The following is a 24,353-nucleotide window of genomic DNA, read 5'->3' on the forward strand; positions in this document are numbered from 1 at the left end:
GAATAAAAAATAAGCAAATATTTTGTGAGAGGATCAATCACACACCCGAAAGAAATTAGTTTCTTATCCAAAAGATTAAAAAATATTATTAGTAGTACCCAAAAAAACCACAAAAACAAAGCTCAAATGAGAGGCCTTCTGGGGCTCTTGGCAAATTTAAGCAAATAGTTTTGCACGAAGAGAACTACTCCAAATGATTCTAGCTTCTAATTTTTAAAAACAGGTTTTTGAGAGGGTATTTTAAGAACATGCAAGTTAAAACTTAAATTAAACAATTAGCCAAACATAGTCTGGGAAAGATGCACACAAATGTTAATGGTACTATCCAAAACATGAAGAAAAGTAAAAGTTCAGAGTCAGAGAAATGCTTCTTAGTATTTAGATAAAAACAGCTAGCACTCTGTGCAATGCACCTAACAAAGGTTCCAGATTATAATCAACAATCTTTTCATGTAAAAGGGAGCAAATATGCCACATGCTGTCTCCACCTACAAAATTCATTAAAATAGAGTCTATGTAAGAGATCAATTGGAATGCACTGATAAGGTTTTTATGGCTGTACTTCTATCCGAATGTTAAAAGAGAAAATGAAGAGGAGCCAAGACAACTATTCACTTCACCTGTTTTCCTCAAGCTGGATGTTTCAAATTTATAACAATCCAAGATAATCTTCAACATCACACACTACTGTGTCAGATATCCCAGACGAGTAGTCATCATAATGAAATTCAGGATCAAATTCGTAATCAAATGCAGTATCAAATTCGTAATCAAATTCAGGATCAAATTCATAATCATCAGTGGGAGCGTTTGGATTACGAAAATCCTTGATCTCTTCAGCACATCTCTTTCTCAAGCTTCCATCCAAACAAACATTGAAACACTGTCTTATGTCAAGAGATTCAAGGTGAGGACAACCATCAAGAATAGCAAGCACACCATCATTAGTCAGCTTGTTTCCAAAAAGCTGGAGATGGCGTAAGTTAGGCATGGTTTGTGCAATAGCAAATGCCTCATCATCAGAGGCAAATTGTGGATGTCCACAAACTTGCATATTGAATTTCAAGGATTTCAAAAGAGGGCAACAATGGCCAATAACCTCCAATGCATCCTTAGATAAGTTGCTGATGGTAATATCAAGTTCCTCCAACAGAGGAAGCTTTTTTGCAGCTTTAATCATTCCTTCTTCTGATATATCATTGCAACTTAGAAGACGCATGCGTTGCAAATGATTTGTGCTACAAGATGGTAAAAAATATACAAAGTCTCAGCCATAATACAACTATTAAAAACAGTTATCATTAAGGACATGTTTGGGTAAACAACTTACGTAATCACTTTTCAAATAAGCGATAATTAATTGAGCGCTAATGGCCTTCATATAAGCTCTGTTTAGCTTATTTCATATGCTTCTCCGATATGCTTAGGTGTATTAAAATAAACATCTTAATTATGCACCTCAGATAAATTGTCTCCCCACTTGTGGGGGTAAGCTGTGTATTTACTTTCCCTACACCCCACTAAGTGGAAACCTCATGTAATTGGCCGCCTTTTTTTATTCAATGAGTTTCTTGAAATACACTAAAAATAGTTTATGGGAAGGTCATAACTCAAGCAATTTTCACAAGTTAAACGTGTATCCAAATAAGCTTTCTATAAGCTCTACCAAATGCACCCTATTGAAATAAGCTAAAAAGAGCTTATAGAAAGGTCATAACCTATTTTTATAAGCTCTTCAAAAAATGTGCATATATGATAAGAAATGCTCATGTAAGCTGTTCCAAATGCCTCCTAAATCGAAGTATAATTTTGCAACCTAGTCATAATAAAATCAATCCCAACCAATGAGGAAAAGGGGCATGTATTCTAGCTTCACTGTCTTCCAAACACATAACAGCAACCACTTAGTGCAGAAATTCATTTTGCATTGTAATTTTAATTTTTCCAATCCTTTTCATAACTAGACTCATGTATTGGACTGCCTTTTTTCACAACTAGACTCCATTGTTCTTCTCATTTAAGACATTTGTTCTCATCCTCAAATGGATATCCTACTCTTTGTAAACTATTAGTCTAAATATCAGACCTGGTTTGTCTGACCGTCTGAACCTACTACAACAGACAACTTTTTACTTTAACCCTAAACCCACTTCCATCCTCTATATATGCTTCGACTTCGTACATGAGCATGTCTTCATATCCTTGACAAAACTCCATTTCATTAATGCCAACAACCAACCGTTCTAGAGTTTGTTCAGCTAAGGAGAGCTAATGAGGGAATGGTAGTGGATAATTCCACTTATTTGAGAGTTAAAAGTTCATGAACCATTCACCCTCAACTATCAACTTTTATGAGCGATAGTTTCTTAGGTGTTCCCAATGTAAAGAGCATTTTCTAGTGTAAAACGGTAGACAATGATCATCCACTACATTGGCATGACACATATTTGATGGTACATAGGAAGAAAAATCTTACTTCATGAAAACCTTTGGCTCTGCTTGTGAGGAGGGAGAAGGGAAAGAGAAGACTTCAGTACCATCTTACAAGTGTAATGCATGACTCCTAACTTTTCCATCCAAAAGTTGTTGTTTTGTGAGATGGGTCTCAAGTCTTCACTTTTAGTTCTTTCTGCTCCAAAACTCAACTTGCAACCTGAGCCTAAGAGTTTCTTCATTTACTTTTCCAACTCAAAATTGTGATGAATGGGGAGGAATAGCTTTGCTTGTTATTTTAGAACTTGTCATTTATGATTTTACCTCATTAGTCTCACAAGTTACAAGCATCCAAGTTACAAACTTGAAACTCTTCTATCCAATCTCATTCATCTCATTATATTTAAGAACTAACCATCAAACCCTTAGGTTCTTTTTGCGAGTTGTTTTTTGGAGCGTAAGGAAATGAATGGAAAGGATTGAGAACTATTAAATACACTCGTAAGTTGACTCTCAAATCCAAGAACTAACCATCAAACCCTTAAGGTCTTTTTGTGAATTGTTTATTTGAGTTTAAGGAAATGAATGGTTTGGGAGTCATTAAATACACACGTGACCCTTCCAAGACTAAACTTCCAAACAGACCCTTAGTAAGGTTTGTTTGACAAATGAATTTTGGAGGGAGGAAGAGAAAGGGAAATTTTGAGGGTCATGAGACACACTTCCAGGATGGCTACACATCTCCAGGATGGCTACACACCTCCACAGGATGGCTAACGTATTTCATGTCTTCCTCTTCCAAAACTCAACTCACAAACAGACCTCGGAAAACAAAATAATCTAAACAAGTTTGCAAAAATGAAATGATATCCATCAAATAGTCAGCAATCACATTGAAATTGAAACCCGGAACAAACAAAACGGTGAACTTACGAATCAGTGATGTAAGTAAGAAGATCATCGGAACAATAACGCTCAAGAGTGATATCAACCAAATTGCCGCGGCTGCGATCGATAGCGTGGCGACACATCTTCTCCAAGTAATCGAACTGCATCTCGTAAGGATCATAAGAATTGCGCATGTTAATGGTGTGCCACATGGCGGGGTCATAGGAGATGGTTCGCCACTGCGTGCACACGCGCTGCGCGTTGTTAAGGATCTCGATTGAACCCAGTTTCAGAAGAATCGTTAATGTAACGTCGCGTGGTAGATCGAGCCAGTTACGGGTTTCTGGATCTTCGGAAATGGGAGGTTGGGTTGAAGAGGAAGATGAATTGGACATTGAAGAAGAAGAGGAAGACAACATTGGAAATTTGATGCAGAGGTTTCACTCCATAGGCATTTTTTAAGATATTATTTATTTGAAATTTGAAACTGGAGAGAGGGGTTACCAAATCAGTTTCGTTTGCCTTTTTGTTTTCTGATGTTCCAAAATACAAAGATAGTAAGTGAGGAGAGAAAAAAGTAACTACAAACAGAAGAGGAAAAAAAAAGATGGGGGCCTCATGATGCAACACTTTTATGTAAATACTTTTATTTATATCTATATCTATACTATATATAAAGTCAAAACTTGAAATAACTTCCCTCATGATGTAATTTTCATTTCCTATTTAGCCATTCACATTATTTAATTTTTACAAAAAAACTATATAATCCTAAGCAATCACCACCAATACATTAATTAATCATATATCTCACCTTACATTAAACATTATTATAAACACACACAAAATATAATATAAAATACACCGAACACAATAAATACATTCTAATTCAAAAAAATGAAATATATAAAAATTGAATATGTAGTAGTACACAATATTCGTCGGCAGGCACGAAGTGCCTGTACACACTAGTTATCTATAGTGGGAAAACATCTTTTAACTGCCAAGATGGAGTAACTTTTTATATCCCATAATAGCCCTTCCTAATAACTATACCTCAAAAATCAGAAATAGAGTTTTCACAACTCCACCGCTTAAATTTATCTTCTTTTCTCTAATTTTTCAATGATAGTTAACATTTTATCTATCCTATTTCAAAGTGCATTCTTTTCATTCTATCTTCTTTCTCTAGGCTAATGGTAATGGTTGATGACACATCCACCGAGGAAACCCAAAGATGGAGATAGAGAATGAGTTGGAAACAACAAAAACTAAATTTTTATTTTTTATCTTCTATGTTTTTACTTCTTTGTTAATGAAGAATGAGTACTATTATAACTGCTCATCCTTTTGTCAGTAAATATTTTTAAAAACCACTTCTTCAATTCATTCTCTCTGTTTAATTTGGTGGAACATTTATTATAATTGTGTGTTTATGATGAATATGTTAAGTGGTTCATTATTCTTTGATATTATGCTTCTTTTTTCCCTTTTTGTTTCATCTTCCTTACCCATTTCTTATCTTTAATTTCTACTTTATTTTGGTGTAGTTTATAAAGAAAAGTGTGCACAAAACGTGTTTGATGAAATGCTTCACCCGCTGCATGCAAAGACAACAACCATAAATATGTAGAGGTATGCACATTTTTTCCCAATGTTTGGTGTGGTTATGGTGGTACCTTGACTATTAGCGATTCAAATTTTCTACTTCAAGCTTTGTAATTTTTATTTTATTACTAATTAGTTGATAATAAATATATTATACATATTTTGTTTTCTAATAAATATGAGGGTAATGCAAGCATTTTATAATATCATTTTTTATTTGGTAGCATTTCTAATCTATAAATTTAATACATTGAGTAATAATTTCATAATGAATCAATGAAAGGATACAACATATCAATTATTCACCGTTAAATTGCTCTTACCATATCCTTACTTGAAGGTTATATGTGCTCTTTGTAAAAAGAAAGGGTGACTCTAATAAGATCATCAAAGTTGTGATATAATATTTATATGGGATATGATGATAACTTTGCAATTTGAAGATAATGTTTTTGTTCACAACCCCATTCAACATGGTTCATGGTTTAGAAGATTATTGGTTCACTAAAATATGGAGCAATATCATTCAAGTGAAAAGAGAAAAAAGTAATATCAAGACTACGACATGTTAAAATCTGGTCATGAGGTATGTGCTCAATCTGAAAAGCAAGAGTTTCTGGAGTGTAGAATTGTAAACAAGATTTCACAGGGTAGGTTGTATACAAGCTCTTTGGTAGGTAGTTGAACTTTGTACAAGTGACCATGCTAAAGTATATTGTATACAAGATTGAGTACATACCAGTATAAATAATTTTTTATTACATTTGGTCTAAAGCACAAGTGAACATTTGACAACTTATTTTTTCTTATACATGTGTAATCATATACTGCCATGTAGGTCAATTTGAAGTTTAATATTAAAAAGTTGGTTAAATTTTATAGATTCAATGGTATTATTGATATCTGCTGGTGCAAATTAGCATACATACAACGATTTTTGGAAATGAACATGCCAAATAGAAGAACTCATAAACCTTTAGATAAGAATAGAAAAGGGACAGGAAGATGGTTCTAAAATTTGTGTGCTAATTTCTATAATCTTGTAAACTAAAATAAGTTCATAAATGAAGAAAAAATCATAAGTTCGATAATTAATCCACAAAGGTCATTTGCACAGAATATGATATTCAAAAAGCAAGATAAAATACAATTTTTTATAATGCACCAACCGAAACAGAGAATTGTCTATCAAAATTCTTCTAAATCCTTCATTGAATTCTCTAGATAGTAGTCCTTGGATTGTAGTCAGATTCGACTTATTAATAAACTACCATTTCCCCACAAATCTGGTGAAAATTATACAGCTAAGTTTGCACATATGCATTCTTGAACCAACCATCATAACAGTTAGCAATCATGCATTCGTAGAAATAAGAAAGAATTCAATGAAGTGATTTCTCTTGATGGTTGAAATGCTCCTGAAACTGTATGACATAAAATATGAGACTCCCACTTAGTGACATAAAATCCTCTATACCTAAAATATTTTAGATTCAATGCTATAGTGATAATTAACAATTTTTCTTGCGTATTGTTGGAATTGGCAGAATCCTTGAAGTACAGTTTTGCAGTATCAACTGCTCTTGCTGTGGTATTTGTTGGCATATGTTTTGGGTTTACAATTGTTGCTCTCGTGCAAGGGATTTTTTTCAAACTCCAACGTTATTTCCCAAGTTAGGCTATCAAACTTTTTTCTTTGATCTCTTCATTGCAGTTCCTATTGTAGTGACAAACCTTCACATTTCATTTTAACAGTACTACTTAGCTTGCATTACCTACCAAGAGTGATTCTGAAAAAACCTTACATGATGTAAGACTAAGAAAATATTCCTATTCTCAATCATTTAACATTTAGCTCATTAGTGTCATGTTTTAATAAGTGAGTCTAATTTTGTCATGTTTCCAATAGTCTATTTTAACATATACTGATACTAATCCAGATTGAGTACGTACATATCAATATATAATTACATAGATGGTCATGGAGTAAGTCACTATATGATTACATATTGGTCATGGAGTAAGCCAATAATCTGATGGAAATTGATTGTTTAATCATATATTGCATTAGGCTTTCAAATGTAATCATATATTACACTGCCATAATAATAGAGATATGTAATCACATAAGATACATGTAATCATAAACCGCACTACCAAAATCTAAAAAAACCACTATAGGTAAAACACAAATAGATCAAAACTTATGGATAAATTGCAACATCTTATCAAAGAATCCTACAATGCAAGCCACATACATTGTTAGTAATGCACTTTTTACTGCAATTTCAGCCTTAAAATTTGTAAGTAGTGCATTCCTTTAGTTTCCAGTTTAGTATGAAGTCATGAACCACTTGCACTCTTCGGGACATGATTTCTTCACCAAGTTTAATAAAAAAATCATTATTACTATGTGTGCATATTTTCTTAAATATTAGAAGCTATAGTTATATTAATTTAGTAATATCACTACTATTAATTACTACGATCATAATTTACAGACTAGCAGGATCGAATCTATGTAGGTAAATGTTCTATATAAAGTATAGGAATAAAATTGTATATTAACTTCGAGATTAATATCAGCTTTTAACAACTTCTACCATAAATCATATGTATATTAATATAGAACGTATCTAATACTTGATGTACTAACTCTATACAAATAACTACTAAATATTTCCCTACCTTCATATCATATGGTCAAAATTTTCTTAACTAATTACTTTAATTCTCTCTCCTTAGAGTTAAAGTAACATACATTTAAATCATTACTTCAAAATTAACGAGAAGTACATTGCCTTCTTCAACGTACTAGCAGTGTACCCGTGCACTTGCACGGGTCGCTTCTTTGTTTATGCATAATGCAAATATAATATACATATATTTTATAATATCAATAAATCATGTATTGAATCATTATATTTTTTTCCATTTATATAGTTGCAATATTAACATTGATTTTTGAGTGTATATGTAGAATATTAACAATTATAAATGTATAAATATTTGAATATATTTTTAGCATTCAAATATTGTATAATTAAATGTTATTTATTTGATTATGTTTTAGCTAATAATCATTGTATAAAAATAACTCATAAATTAAAAACACATTAAGTTAGGATTTGACGAATATTTTTTTCTGATAATTTTAATCAAAATAATAAAAAGAGTCTAATAATTAATTTGTTAGTCTTATATATTCCTAATTAAAATACATATATTTTCCATGAATATATCTACCATTGTTATCTTTTAATTAAATAATATAATGATAGTAATTAAATATTTTGAAAATTCTCATTCGTTATATTCTCATATGTTATACTAATATATATTCAAAAAAGTTATGATTTTTAATCTTCAGAATCTATGAATGCTAATAATATATTCTTTAGTAATTTCAAAATATGAAATAGTATTAATGAAATTTGTTACTTGAAATAGTATTGATGAAAGAAGAGTGAACATTTCCTTCAATAATGGTGTCATTAATGGTATGATCATGCTTCCACAAGAATTGATAATAGAATTATTGTGATAATTATAGTCATTGCTATTAATGCTAATAATATCCTCATTGGTAACATGCTTTTGGTTGGTTAGATTTTTAATTTTGTGAAAATTAGACATTAAAGTTGAAATCGAATTATTCTCTTACTGTTGGCTAAGGAGGAAAATGGATTAACATCTCTCAATTTAATTTAATTAATATTGACATATTATTTCTTAGAAATCATCTTTCTAGTAAAGCAAATTTCTAAAAGTAAAACAAATTCTGAACAACATATGATAATACAATATTGTTTTTCTCTAACAGTAACTAAGAGAGAGATGAATAAGTATGAAAATAAAAGGAGATTGTGGAAATTAAAAGTTAATATTTTAAAAGCTAGTAATTATCATTATCATTATTAGAATTTAATATTTTGAAAACGTTAATTTTTTATGTACAATTATTATGCACGTTAATTGTTTTAGGTAACAATTGTTAATTTAACCACATTAACTTTGGAAAGTTTAATATTTGAATCATTTAATATTTTGAACACTTTATGTATTCAGATTATAATAATAATAATCATTTAATATTTTGAACACGTTATGTATTCAGATTGTAATAATAATGTGTAATAATAATAATAATGTAAATAATTTTGAATTATTGATAGTTAACACGTTAACAATAGGCAAAATATTAAATGATTTATGCAAAATATTATTTAACCACGTTATAGGTTAACTTTTTTAGGCAATTGTTAATTTAGCCATGTTAACTTTTTGGAAGTTTAATATTTGAAGCATTTACACACGTTATGTATTCAGATTATAATAATAATGTAAATCATTTTGAATTGTAGATAGTTAACTTTTTTATAGCTAAAATATTAAATGGTTTATGCAAAATATTATTTAACCATGTTAAGATTATTTAGGTAACAATTGTTAATTTAACCACATTAACTTTGGAAAGTTTAATATTTGAAGCATTTAATATTTTGAACACTTTATGTATTCAGAATATAATAATAATAATCATTTAATATTTTGAACACGTTATTTATTCAGATTGTAATAATAATGTGTAATAATAATAATGTAAATCATTTTGAATTGTAGATAGTTAACTTTTTTATAGCTAAAATATTAAATGGTTTATGCAAAATATTATTTAACCATGTTAAGATTATAAAAATAATGTGTAATAATAATAATGTAAATCATTTTGAATTGTAGATAGTTAACTTTTTTATAGCTAAAATATTAAATGGTTTATGCAAAATATTATTTAACCATGTTAAGATTATAAAAATAATGTGTAATAATAATAATGTAAATCATTTTGAATTGTAGATAGTTAACTTTTTTATAGCTAAAATATTAAATGGTTTATGCAAAATATTATTTAACCATGTTAAGATTATAAAAATAATGTGTAATAATAATAATGTAAATCATTTTGAATTATTGATAGTATTCTTCTTCATATATAATAATGAGGTCATGACACATATCATAGATGATGTGAATTCAGGTGATGACACATGTATGTGTAGAATGTAATTTTTGGAGGGAAAAACATAGATTCAATGAGGTCATGACACATGTCATAGATGATGATGCAATTCAATGAGGTGATGACATATGTATATGTAAGAGGTTTGTTGGCAAGAATTTTTTGGAGGGAAACCATAGATTAAATGAGGTGATGACACATGTGATAGATGATGTGTCAAATCAATGAGGTGATGACACATATGTGTAGGAGTTTTTTTCTTAAATAGTAAATAGATAGATAGATTACTATTATGTTATTTATCTCTCACAACTATTCCACTACATCAATTGGTGTTGGTAATTAAATATGTCCTCCCAATTGTTTCTCAATTTGATCATACCAAATAAAAATCATTTGTCAATCTATAATATCTACTAATTTGTACCATCATTACTACAAAAATAAGAATGTAGTTGATAAACATTTCATTTCATCACAATCTCACATATTATGTTCTACATATGAGAAGTTTATTTGAATGAATTAGCTTTGAATTATATCATTTATATGCTCTACCTACTTTACAAATGATTCAGTTAGTCTAATGAACAAATTAAAAAAATAAGATTGACTAATTACTCGATCGAACATACTCAACTATATGTTACTATTTTGACATTTATAGCATATAAATTGTATATCTAATCCTCAAACAATAAGAATGTGGATTGACAGGCACGGTAGTGTCTGTCAACACGCTAGTATATAAAAAGTTAAAACTACAAATAGTTATTAAGATATAATTTTTTTACATTTGAAAACTACTCTTTTGTAACTCCTCAAATAATAATAATCATAAACTTTCAAATATTATTTTTATTCTTTTTCACAATACATCATTATTCTTCCACATATTTTCTTATTTTTATTTTTCTTCTTCAATTCTATATTTGATTAATCTTCTGATATATTTGGTCTCTATTGAGTTTCTATGTAACATTTCTTATATTAACTTTAAAGAATGTAACGCAAAAATGATACATATAAAAAAAATAAGAATGCGGGTCGATAGGCACGAAGTGCCTATTGACACAATGGTTCTTAATAAAGTCAAAACAAGTAATAACTACCACCATAACATAATTTTTATATTCTAAAGTTATCTTTTTAACCTCTTCTTAATAACTACTATAAACTTGTGCATACTACTTCTATTGCTTTCATTTTTTATATTAATATATCACTAATCTTTCACACATTCTCTTATTTATATCTTCACTCTCTATTAAGTTCATATATTGCATTTCTTATATTTAAATTGTTTTTCTTAAATAGTATAATATGATGATGATACATACTATATAAAAAAATAAGAATGCGGGTCGATCGGCACGGAGTGCCAATCAATACGTAGTATAAATAAAAACAATAAATTTTGTAATAATATGTGTAAGTACAACACAAAATAGAAAGAAAGATAGTTAGTTTTATTTTATATTATTTTTAACTTTCTCATAAAAAATTTGGACAAATTTGACTTGATCAAATCAATTTTCATGGGAGTTGTTGGTGCATCGGAAGCGATCGCTGCGTAACGTTGGTCACAAGCAATCAAATAATATGTATAGAATAAATAGAAGATAAGAAACAAGAGAATTTGTTAACGGGGTTCGATCAATTATGCCTACATCATCGGGAGCGTTGAGCGGCTACCAAGATATTATTAGAGAATAAGGATTACAAACCTAGCACACTCATGGGTCCACCTGCCCATGAGGTGTTTTTATTTGGTGCTTATATCTGGTGCACATTACAACAAGGGACATGAGTCCAATATATAACATTGATACTCTACTCTATTCTAATACTAGGCAATGTGAGACTTCATATCATAATATATTTCAAACAATCCCAACAATTGTTGGGTTTATTCAAATCTGAAGTCTCACATTGGATATGCGTGGAGGAGTGAAAGAGTTTATAAGTAGGAAAGGCTCATGGAACTAATGCCTTAAGGTTTTGATTCAAGACGTGGTGTCTCACTTGTGACTCTTCACTCTTCCCATACCCATGTAACAATGGAATTCCCTAGTGGTTGGAGGCTCCCCGGTCCAACAAGTGGTATCAGAGCCGATGGTTCAACTGGGACATGATGGACTCAAGGGGGAGCAGACTGGAAAGTGTGTGGTACCAACACTTGATGGGGAGATTGTTGGGTTTATTCAAGTGTGAAGTCCCACATTGGATATGCGTGGAGGAGTGGAAGAGTTTATAAGTAGGAAAGGCTCATGGAACTAATGCCTTAAGGTTTTGGTTCAAGACGTGGTGTCTCACTTGTGACTCTTCACTCTTCCCATACCCATGTAACAATGGAACTCCCCGGTGGTTGGAGGCTCCCCGGTCGCAGTCTGGTCCAACAGGAGCTTTAATAGGTTTAACTAGATATGTAAGGATCGAGTCAAGGATGATTTGAGAGTGAAAATTTTAGAATCTTTAATTTAGCTCTATTAGGTAAATGGAGATTGTGTTGTCTAAGTGAGAAAGACTATTTTTTAGTTAAAGTTTTGGAATCCAAATACAAATTACAAGGTAGGTATGAGTTGGATGTTAGGGAGTCAATTGGATATAAGGAATCACTTTGGTGGAAAGATCTTAAGAGGGTAATGGGTCGGTCATGTCCTGACCAATTGGGTTGTTAAGTCGTTTTAAAAAAGTGGTAGGGAATAAGGAGAAAACTAGATTCTATATGGATTTTTGGGTGGTGAAATATCCTTGAAGGACTCTTTTGAGAGACATTTTAAGTTGAGTAGGATAAAGAATCATGTGTAAATCAAATAGGTCACTAGGTGGGGAGAATGGAAATTGAATTTAACATGAGGAAAAAACTTTTTGAATGGGAGAAATATAGGATAGAGGAGTTGGAAAAACTTATTAGTCGTGTTAGAATTAAGGAAGATGTAAATGATCGATGGAGTTGGATTTGTGATGTCTCAAACACATATAGTTAAATTTGCATATTAGATTACTCGGCAACACAATGACCTAGAAATGTGAAAGGAAAGCTTCTTAATATGATTTGGAAATTCTTGGCACATTTGAAGACTCGAACACTAGGTTGGAGAATTATGATAGATAGAGTACCGTGTAAGACAACTTTAGCTCTAAGTGGTATGGTTGTGACTCGTAATAATTTGAATTGCATCTGGTGTAATGTCCTACATGAAATTGTAGAACATCTCATTTTTCTTGTACCTTTTTCTATCTTGTATGGCAAAGGGTATACCAGGGGATGAGTTTAGAATCAGCGCTACCTTCAAGTGGGAAAGCTCATTTGCTGCAACATTCACTCTCAAACAAATGTAAGAGCTTGAGAAATGTGTTTTTTTTTAAATTTGGATGGTTGGGATTTGGACCTTATAGATGTGCATGAATGCCTCAATTTTTAATAACAAGCAAGTGTGGGTATTATTGTTGATGAAATCATGACCAAGTCATGGCAATGAATCAAAGTAAAAGGCAAGTCTTTCAACATCTCTTCATATGAATGGAACTCTAATCATGATATTGTGTTTTCTTCTTGTATCTTTCTGGTGTTCAGTTGATGACATTTAGGTAGTTGCTACATGGAGAAAACAATTTTATAGTCTATGGAGGAATTGTATAGGATTGAGTAGGTTTTGGTTTATGAGCTTTTGTATGTTGTACTATTAGGTTGGCCTTTTTATGTTTTTCTGCAACTATTTGGACTCTTGATATTCTCTTCCTATGGTAACGCTTTTACTACACCTTTGAATGAAATTTTACTTATATAAAGAAGAATCAATCATATAGTGGGCACAGAGATCCATGAGTCGAAACACTAAAAGGCAAGGTTCCATCTCGGCCGTACAAAATAGCACTCGAGCATGATCTAATGGTGTCCCAAGAATTAAGGTAGTTCATTTAATGTGCACATGAATCAAAGCGACTCATTTAATGCACAAGCTGAAAAGACTTGAGGGCAAGTCACACGTCATCAAACGCCACCATCGTGCACACGGTACAAAACCCTAGGTTCCCCTAGCTTACCATGTGTCGAAGATTCGACAAAGCCCTCATACATTAAACAAAGATTGTCATAGAAGATCAAATGGCATCCGGATTATTGCGAGATTTAGGCGAGCAAACCATTCCTCAAACCCAACCATTTACCCAGTAGATCCCATCACCCAACCACGTAGTCAAAGTCTATTGACACGCCCGACTTCTGACCGTACCAACAGTCAAGAAGCAACTTTACTCCCTCAATTTTATATAAAACTCCACTTTCCTAAACCCTAAGAAACCAAAAGATCCAACAAAACAACAAGGAAGATAGAAAAAAAGATAATTGAAGGCCATAGAGGAGGCGTACAATAACTGAAAACACACATGAAGCAAACAGAGAAAATAAAAAGGAGGAAATACATAATCAATCAAGTCTATTGGCATGCACGACTTCCGGCCATACTAATAGACTAGGGCAACTGTTCTATTCCGATCCAAAAGACCTGTCATAGTCGGACAAGAGCAACATTTGTCAACCTAAGGTGGGACAAGGCGAGTCCATTCTTAGCACTCGTGTATCTCGATCGGTCAATCAGACAAATCAGAAAGATATAATGTTGACTGAACAAGATCCAAATGATAGTAGAAGGACCACTTTTGTCATCCGTCTGTCACGTTGCCTGTATAGGATTGTCACACCGTCTGAACAACACAAACCTCTGCCACAAATTGCATGCCGCATGCACACTACACCCACATTCTTCCAAGCGAAAATGATAGCCTACAATACAACTACACATCTTATGACAGACTATAAGCCAATCCACATAGTACGGACCTGCTAGAGCCATCCAACATAGGGAAAACAACCTCTACTTGTTTGCAGTAGACCCAACAAGGCCAGTTGGATGGCCAAACCAACAACATCTACAAAGAAATATTTCACACACCTTTCCACTATAAATAGGGGACTCCCTCATAAGGAAGTTACATCCTATCTCTTGATCTTAATTCTCTTACTCTTACTCTGACATTTTATATTCTCATACATCTCTCAAATACTAACTTGAGTGTTTGAGAACCTAAGTAGTAAGCATGTGTTTATTCAATGTTGACAAACCTCTTAATAAAATGTGTGTATCTATCATTTCAAAATGTGACCTCATATATAATTATTGTACATCTTTCAGAGCGACAATATTTTTCCATTGGGTACGGTTTCCACCCGTACTTGAGCTACTCTATGAGGGACTCAACACGTATGAGAGCACACTAGCATGTAGCAGTATCTACAATTGGTTGGGATCAGTTTTTAAGTAAAAAAATCATCTGATTCAAATACATAATTAACTTACAATTGGATCTATTTATTTATATTAAGATGTCTAATCCAATCTGATCTAGATATTATATGTAGTTTTGACTCATTTGTTATAAAAAGTTGACATGACACATACATTTCAAAACTCATAAAAATGACTAATATATTAAGCGTAATACACTTTAAATATTAAATGTAATTTAGAGGAAAAAACAAACAATGAGCACCAACAGCAAAAAAAATAGCATTTAACAACAAAATAACAAAAAAAAAATAATGTTCAGCAACAACATAATAGTAGCAAAATAATATTCAATAATAGCAAAACAACATAAAAAATGTTCAACAACAACGAAAATAGCAGCAAAAAATAGTATTTAGCAACATCTTAACAACACCAAGTGTTATAATTTAAACTATAAAATACAGAGTTTTGTCATATTACTTCAGTGCAATTTGGATCGATCTAGATCCTAGAGTTTAAACCAAAAACCAAACAGGATTGCTGTTTTTTTTTTTAAATCCAACACAACCAAAACATATTTGATTTTTGCAGTTTCAATTTATTTTGGATTAGTATTCGTTTTTATTTTTTGGATCCGTCTAGTTTTCGATAGCATCATGTGTGTGTACTAATAGAATAAAAAGCAAAGCCTGATGATCAAAACCCAACCAGGGCCAACTTTGGTCAGAATATACAAACTCTTGGGTTGGGCTAGAAATGCTCGGATTTAATTTGGGCTAAAATTTCATTGTCTAAGTCCTACTTTTTACAGGATTAATCAGAACGGTTCTAGATAAAATCATTTTTTAACCAAATGCACCCTTTACACATTAAGTAAAAAATTAATCTTTTTTGAGACATATAAGTAACTCCAAACAACTATGGCTCATATTTGTCAAACTTTAGCCTTTGTCTTAAATGAAAACCTGCACAAACTCTAGATGAATCATTTTCTCTTCAATGTTGTAAAATAAATTATTTCGAATCATTTTCTCTAGATGAAATCACTCTTGATAGTTAATTTTTTTACTACATAGAATCCAAATCCGGAATATGAGGAATAATAAATTTGAAACATTTACAGACAACCCCAAGACGAAGGCAATGTTTATGAGAGGTCTGTGCGGTGAAAGTTTTGCAAATAGTTTAAAACCAAGAGAACTACTTCAAATGGTTCACTTTTAAATTTTAATTGTTCAAGACAAGTTTTAGGGAGTAAATTTAAAAAAATAGGTAAGTTAAAACTTGAACAAATATTTTATAACTTTTATGTTACTCAAATTAATTAACATATAGTCTGGGAAACAGAACCAGGTCCTTTCCATTTTCTTGGTAGCTAGGAGGCTTTCACCCCTTAAATAATTTAGTTATATGATAAAATAGTGAATCAAATTTTGGTTAAAAAATTGTGACCAATTAGAGATGAAGAAATGAAAGCAGAAAATGAAGAGGATCTCCACTCTTGCAAAACACAATGCCCACAAATAGTAATGGTACCTTCCAAACATAGAAAAATTCTGAAGTTCAGATTCATAGCTTTTTCATATAAAGCAAAAGAAAATGATTTTTTACATACTTTAATAAAAACAGCTAGCAAACCATGCATGCACCTAACAAAGGTTCCATAAGATTATCAGCAATCTTCCCATGTAATAGAGGGCTGTCTCCACCTACAGAATTCATTAAAACAATATTAGGAAATTAGAGTCTCTCTAGAAGATCAAATGGAATGATGCACTGGTAAGCTTATTTTTCTGGTTGTACTCTGATTCCAATGTTAAAAGAGGAAAATAATGATGAGTGGAGACAATTAATCAGTTTACCTGAATGTTTCAAACATGTAAAAAATCATCATAAGCATCATAATCACTTCCATCTGAAAATCCATAATATTCATACTCATCATCAGAAAGTATATCTATGTCTGACATCCCATAAGAGTAGTCATCATCGAATGATTCATCAGTATCGAATTCAGCATCATATGGGTAGTCATCAGTGGGAGCATTTGGAATACGTAAATCCTTGATCTGTTCAGCACATCTCCTACCCAAGCTGCCTCCCAAATTAACATTGAAACACCGTCGTAAGTCAAGAGATTCAAGATGAGGACAACCATCAAGAATAGCAAGCAAGCCATCATTAGTCAGCTTGTTTCCAAAAAGCTGGAGATGCCGTAACTCGGGCATGGTTTTTGCAATAGCAACTGCCTCCTCATCACACTCAATGTGCGGATCTTTATAAGCTTGCATATTGAATTTCAAGGATTTTAAAAGAGGGCAACATCTGCCAATAGCTTCTAATGCATCCTTAGATAAGTTGCCAATGGTAATGTCAAGTTCCTCCAACAAAGGAAGCTTTTCTGAAACTACATTCCATACTTCATCTGATATGTCCCAGCAACTTACTAGGTGCAGGCGATGCAGATGACTTGTGCTGCAAGATGATATAAAACATACATGTTTTTAGCCATACATACATTTATTATAAATAGTCACCATCAAGGAGATGTTTAAGTAAACAAAACAGTTTTCGAGTAAGAGCTTATCACATGAGAGCTTAAGAAGTTATGATCTTATAAACTCTTTTTAGGTTATGTCACAGGCTTCTTTGAAACTCTTACGGTGTGTTAAGATAAACATCTAAATTAGGGGCTTATTCAATAAGCTTTTTCAAATAAGCTAAACACAGTTTATTTTCATAAGCCCAAATAAGCTATTTATAAGCTCTACCAAATGTCCCTTATTGAAATAATCTAAAAAAAGATTATAGAAATGTTATAAGCTTTTCCAAACATTTTCTTAAGTGCTTATATGCTGCGATAAGCTCTTCCAAATGCCCCCTAAATCAAGGTATCAGTTTGCAACACAGTCATTATAAAATCAATCTGAACAAATGAGGAAAAAGGGCATGGATTCTATCTTCTTTATCTTTCAAACACATAAAAGCAATCACTTAGAGAAATGAAATTAACAGACATTAATACATATTGTTTTAATTTTTCAATTGTTTTTTCATAACTATACTCCATCATTCTTCTCATTTAAGACATCTGTTTTAATCTTAATATTGGATCTCCTACTCTGTACACAAGCATGCTAGAAAAGACCAAAATCCAGCAACTTTTAGCAACAATTAACCCGAAACTCACTTCCATCCTATATAGCTGCTTCAACTTCGTACACAGGCATGTCTTCATATCCATGGCAAAAGTCCAGTTCATTACTGCCAATGGTCAACCCTTCTAGAGTTTGTTCGGATGAGGAGAGTAATGAGGTTAATGGTAGCAAATAATTAGACATCTTTGAGAGTTAAAAGTTTAGGAAGGGGAAAGTGATGGAATCATTCCCCCTCAAACTATCAAATTCTTTAGACATTCACAAGTGTTCTTGAAGCAAAAGTTTTTCTTCTTTTGTACCATCAAGTATTCGACAATTAGTGTAATGGGAGATGATGATGATGATGATAGCCCACCAGGCTGGTATTCAACACATGCAATAGTACATAAGATGGAAAATTTCTTTCTCTAGAAGCACCCACGTAGTATTTGGTTCATGGAATGTTTCTAAATTCCCGAGCATCTCTGCTTGGGAATGTAACCTATCCATGTTTAGTAGAAGATAAGGAAAAAGATGTCCAACAAAGTGAGATCGCTTTTACATTCCCTGGCAATACATTTCCAAGAATGTGCTCAGAATTATGCAGGCAACCAAACACTACCTAAAAATTTCTCCATTTTCTTTTCCACCTTGGGGGTAATGTGGGGGAATAGCTTTGCCTTTATTCTATAAACTTGTCACTTAAGTTTTTTAAAATCTTACACTTTAAAAAGTTACAACCTTTTCCCTCATCCATGTTACAACTCCAAATTATTTTTCCATTTCATTCCATGTCTATTCAATATCATTCATCTCCTTCCATCTCAGAACTAAAAAACATAGTCTTAGAGTCTGTTTGCAATTTGGGGTTTCCGCAGAGAAGAAATGGAAAGAGAAAGCTTCTGTGTCATCTCCATCTCACAATTGTATTCCACAGCTCTAAGTTTTTTCCATTTCTTCTATTACCCTCCAAAGACCAACTCGCAAACAGACACATAAATCTATTTGAGTTAGGTTTTGAAAAGAAAGGTTTGAGAGCCATGAAGTAGATCGGTGAAAGGACTCTCAAGTCTTCCTTTTCCTTGCCTTCTCCTCCAAAACTCAACTCATTTGCGAATTAGGTTTTCGAGACAAAAAAAAAAGAGAAATGGAAGGCTTAAGACCCGGCTAAAGAATGTAAACAAAATATGCAAAAAATGAAACCCCATTCATCAATGAAATTCAGAAAAAACACAAAACAAAACACAAATTCCATAAAAATTACAACACTGCGTAAGAAAATGACGAACTTACGAATCAGTAATGTAGTTAAGGAGATCATCGGTGCCAAACTCCTCAACACTGATATCAACCAAATTGCCACGACTGCGATCGATAGCGTGACGACACATAATCCCTAAATCGAATTCCATTTTGTGAATATAACTCGAATTAGACATGTCAATTGTGCGCCACATAATAGGGTCATTGGAGATGCTTCGCCATTGCGTGCACACGCGCTGCGCGTTGTTAAGGATCTCGATAGCGCCAAGCTTCAGAAGAATCGTTGCGGTAACATCGCGAGGTAGATCAAGCCAGTTCCGGGTTTCGGATTCTTCAGAATTGAGAGCTGGGTTTGAAGATGAAGGTGAAGAGGACGACATAGAAAAAGTGCTTTTTTTTTTGTCTCTCCTTTTCTTTTCTGAGAAAATGGTTCAAGGGTTTCACACCTTAAGATTTTAAACGAACATTAAAATGAGGAAGCAAATTAGTTTCGAATTCCCATTCCCTATATCTTTTTAAAACTTTTTTTCTTGATTACGTCAACGACTACATTATATTTAGAGAATTAAACAAATCATCTCAATTTTAATGAAATTATATAAATCACTCAAACCTTTTTAAAACCTACACAAATTACCTCCAAGTATACATGTATATTATATTGACTACCCTGTAAGATATATAAATGTAATTTTTTAAACAAAAAATAATGACGAATGTAATTAAGTCAAACAAAATATGATATATTGTGAAGAAAATTTTAAATTGTATAAAAGTTGATGTACATTCATTATTTTTATGTGTTATAAAATGCATCAATAAGTCTAAGGAGATATTTAAATTAATTTTATATTATATTGTATCTAACCAAAATAAAGAGTAGACATCAAATCTTATACTATTTGGACTTGTCTTCACAATATATTATATTTTGTTTGACTTAATTATATCGTTACAATTTTTTATTTAAGAAATTACATTTATCTATCTTACATGGATAGTCTGTGTAATATATATGTATAATTAGGGATGATTTGTGTAGGTTTTAAAAAAATTTAGGTGGTTTGTGTAATTTTACTAAAACTCAGATGTGTCAATGTAATTTACTCTAATATTTATTACAATGTTATTTCATTTGTAATTTTTTTGAAAAATTAATAATAATATAATAATAATGTATAAAACTTATATATTATTCTTGTACACATTCTTTCTCAATTAATACTAGTATGTTGACAAACACTATCGTGTCTCTCAACCCGTTTTTCTATTGTTTGTAACGTGTGATCTACATGTTTTAAATGTCAAATATATTAGTTGAGGTGAAGTATATGATTAGAGTGAAATAATTGAAATAAATTTATCATGTTTAGAACGTAGTATGGAAGGTCATCATGAAATAGTTTTCAATTGCGTTCTTAATTGTGTATTAATGATTGCACAAATTAATAGATATGATAAACCAAGTAAAGAATTTTCTATAGGTTATGAATCATGAAATTGAGAAATAATTCTTTAATTTAGACATAAGTTGTGAATATTGTAGCCACAATGTCCCATTAAATGGACACTAAAATTGATATAATTTTTTTGGTGAAGATATAAAAGGTAATTTGCCTAATATAATAAAATTTGGTAAAGTAAATATAAAATGCATACATGATTTGTAATTCAAAGACAAGAAAGTAGTAGGATAAGATGGAGAAAAGAATAATGTATTCTCAAAGTAATGATGACACTATTCTTGATACCTCATTTTAGGAAGAAACAATTTTCTGACCGGAAAACTTATTGCACATGAAATAGTAACTCTTATGCATAGTACAGAATAAGATATGGTAAATTTGTGACTCTCAATAGATGTGTGATTGTTTAGAACCGTTGGATTGTTCCTTACAATCTTTTGTTGTTATTGTTTCTTACAATCCTTATTATTCTACAATATCCTATAGCAAGGTAGAATGCTACCTTGACACCTTCTGCGATAAGACCCTCAGCAAGAACAACAACTATGGTGGTTCCATCACCAACCAAGTTGTTTGTCTTACAGCTGCCTGTATCACCAACTTAGGTCCAATGTTCTCAAATGGGTCCTGTAATTCACATTTAAAAGTAACAAAGTATTAATAAAAATATTTATAAATTCACTCAAAAAAATCACACAAAACATAATATTCCTAATATATAGTAAAACTAAAAGCATTAGATAATATTCATAAACAATCATCATAATCCTAATATTCCTAATACACAATAAAACCAAAACATTACTTATTTCACCAACTTAGCTCCAATGTTCTTAATTGGGTCCTCTAACTCATCCCTTAAAAGCAACAAAGTATTAATAAAAGTACCCATAAAATTCGCTTAAAAAAATCAAACAAAACATAATATTCCTAATACAATAAAACCAAAATCATTACAAAATATTCCTAATACATGATAAAACTAAAAGCATTACATAATATTCATAAACAATCATCACAATCCTAATATTCCTAATATACAATAAAACCAAAAGCATTACATAATTCAAAATCAGATTTAGATTATAAATTTAAATGTGACAAATATATCATCACACAACATATTACACACCTCTTTTCGAAAATTGCCCATTTTGCTTTCCAACAAAACATTTTCTCAAATTTGGTCCAAGTGTGACATCGACCAGATCTGCAAACTTGTTCACACCACTTTGAAAGTCTGAATCACAAAAAATAAAAAACAACAAAACAAATATTACATGAAAATGTCATGAACATCTTCAAATACTATTAGATAAAATTACCAAAAAGGATTCAATTCTCATCCAAAAATACTTAACAGAAAATTAATTAATTGTTCATCTCCATTGAGTTTTATTTCAGTTATTTCCAATAATTCCCTGATTCCACTTGAATTTAAAAACCGCTCAACAACTTGATGACTATGACTTTCACTACAACTACTATACCTGGAGCTTCCTGATAGTAGAGCCATCCTTATTGAAATGCAACTCCTTAGCCACATGAGAAACCCTATCATATTATCACTTTCACATTTGCTTGATATAATAGTTTGAATTTATACATTAACCAAACAAAAATAACAATAGAGCCTGGAAAAAATGAAAAATTCATTAAAAAAATCAATTCTTTGTACATGAAACTTATTAACATACACAATAGCAAACAATGTAAGCTTTACTAATTACGACTCTAACGTGAACCTCATAAATTGAATTAGTGTGCTTGTCATACTAATAGAATAGAGGTATGCATTGTATTATATCATCTTATTAATGAGTGTAACATTAGGTTGACTTGATAGTCATATGAATTGCCTAAATGGTGATGAAAGAATCTCATCCAAAGTTGAAATTAAATTATTTAATAAAAATGACCTTAGAATTTAGAAGGGAACTCATATTTGTTTGATTGTATTCTGTTCTCTCCAAATATAGTGAGTGAAATATTTCGTCAACCATATTTTGCTCACAGATTTCTTCATCCACCTATTCTTCTCCGTGTTATAGGAATGCAAAAGAGATGATTGTTAAAAATTGGGAAACAAAGAGATGATTGTTAACCTTTTTATGTATCAATGAAATGCATTCATGTAAATTTGCTTCCAACTGATTATTTGAGTTCCATTCCTCTAATGAATCTGAATTCTTTCCAACTGTTTATTTGCTTCCAACCATTTATTATTCATGTAAATTTGCTTCCAAACAATTTATTATTCTCTGTATATAATTTATTTTATTTTTCAGAAAGTCTCGCTGCATAAATATATATATGTATATGTATATAAAATTTAGTTTTCTACAAATATTTCAACTATCATGTAGTTGTTTTATGTGTTTCTAATTTCTATTAGTATTAGTATAGAAATTTATATAAAATATTTCATCGTTAGTTATTTAATGTTTATTAGTATTAGTATATATGAAGATGAAAGAAGTTATAAAATATAAAATATGAAAACATAAACTACTTCATGGAAGTTATTTTATGTTTCCCCTTTAGTAACAAGGGCGTCTCTTCACTCTATGGGTAAAGAACTAATCTCTTTCGTAATATATGGATGTCATTCCCAACAAGTATGACGATCATAAATCGAACCATTGACCTTTCAGAACCTACTCCATTAGTTTTTAGTTGAAAATATGTAAAAGTTTTATTATATTTATATATTGACAATGTAAAAAATTATATATAGTCAGTGTATTATTCATCATTCATTTAGATTTTTTTATTTTTAGAATAAATGACAAATGATAGAATGACAATATAAAAAACTTCTAAGCATACATTTTTTTCTCTTTACAAAATTCTTAATTTTGGGTTTATGTATATTTTTAAAACATGATTGAGAAGTTGATGTACACATAACAACTTTTCTACTCCCATTTTTTTTGTAAAACACAATTGAAAAGCCAATATAGGTTGTATCGAATTCTCATTGTTCAATTTATAAAAAAAAATTAAAACACATTTAAGATATCTAAAAGATCATATTAACATTTAATGACACAATTCTTTAAAATAGTTTATAAGTCAGTTTGGACTATATTAATTACACAACTAACCTTTTTTTTAATATTAGTATTATTTATAGGGGAAAGATCCTCTTACTCTAAAAAATAAGTTTTTTAAACATACTCTTCATTCCTGCCATTAATTTTATGAAAATCCAATGGTTTGAATTAGTGAGTAGATCTACTCC

The 24,353-nt window shown here is 31.2% G+C and overlaps 2 protein-coding genes and 1 long non-coding RNA gene across 4 annotated transcripts; 1 reads left to right on the plus strand and 2 right to left on the minus strand.

Annotated features, from left to right (window-relative positions):
- Positions 1 to 122: 122 nt before the first annotated feature.
- On the plus strand, positions 123 to 717 carry LOC109341612. Its single transcript, XR_002106970.1, has 2 exons — positions 123 to 348; positions 460 to 717. It is a non-coding gene; the product is annotated as an uncharacterized LOC109341612 (long non-coding RNA).
- Positions 358 to 20,094, minus strand: LOC109341611 (F-box protein SKIP19-like). Of its 2 annotated transcripts, none has more exons than XM_019579552.1 (3): positions 19,674 to 20,094; positions 17,106 to 17,718; positions 358 to 488 (listed from the first exon to the last, which is right to left on the minus strand). In XM_019579552.1, the coding sequence occupies exons 1-2, from the start codon at positions 20,021 to 20,023 to the stop codon at positions 17,115 to 17,117; spliced, it is 954 nt and encodes a 317-aa protein (XP_019435097.1). In that variant the 5' UTR covers positions 20,024 to 20,094; the 3' UTR covers positions 358 to 488; positions 17,106 to 17,114. The 2 variants fall into 2 exon arrangements, with proteins under 2 accessions (XP_019435097.1, XP_019435096.1); XM_019579551.1 differs by lacking the exon at positions 358 to 488 and adding an exon at positions 16,714 to 16,952.
- LOC109341609 (putative F-box/LRR-repeat protein 23) lies at positions 411 to 3,871 on the minus strand. The gene is made up of 3 exons (XM_019579550.1): positions 3,367 to 3,871; positions 614 to 1,238; positions 411 to 559 (listed from the first exon to the last, which is right to left on the minus strand). The coding sequence occupies exons 1-2, from the start codon at positions 3,738 to 3,740 to the stop codon at positions 650 to 652; spliced, it is 963 nt and encodes a 320-aa protein (XP_019435095.1). The 5' UTR covers positions 3,741 to 3,871; the 3' UTR covers positions 411 to 559; positions 614 to 649.
- Positions 20,095 to 24,353: the final 4,259 nt, after the last annotated feature.

This window comes from Lupinus angustifolius, unplaced genomic scaffold, assembly GCF_001865875.1.
Source record: "Lupinus angustifolius cultivar Tanjil unplaced genomic scaffold, LupAngTanjil_v1.0 Scaffold_520, whole genome shotgun sequence".
In the NCBI taxonomy this organism is placed as follows: Eukaryota; Viridiplantae; Streptophyta; class Magnoliopsida; order Fabales; family Fabaceae; genus Lupinus; species Lupinus angustifolius.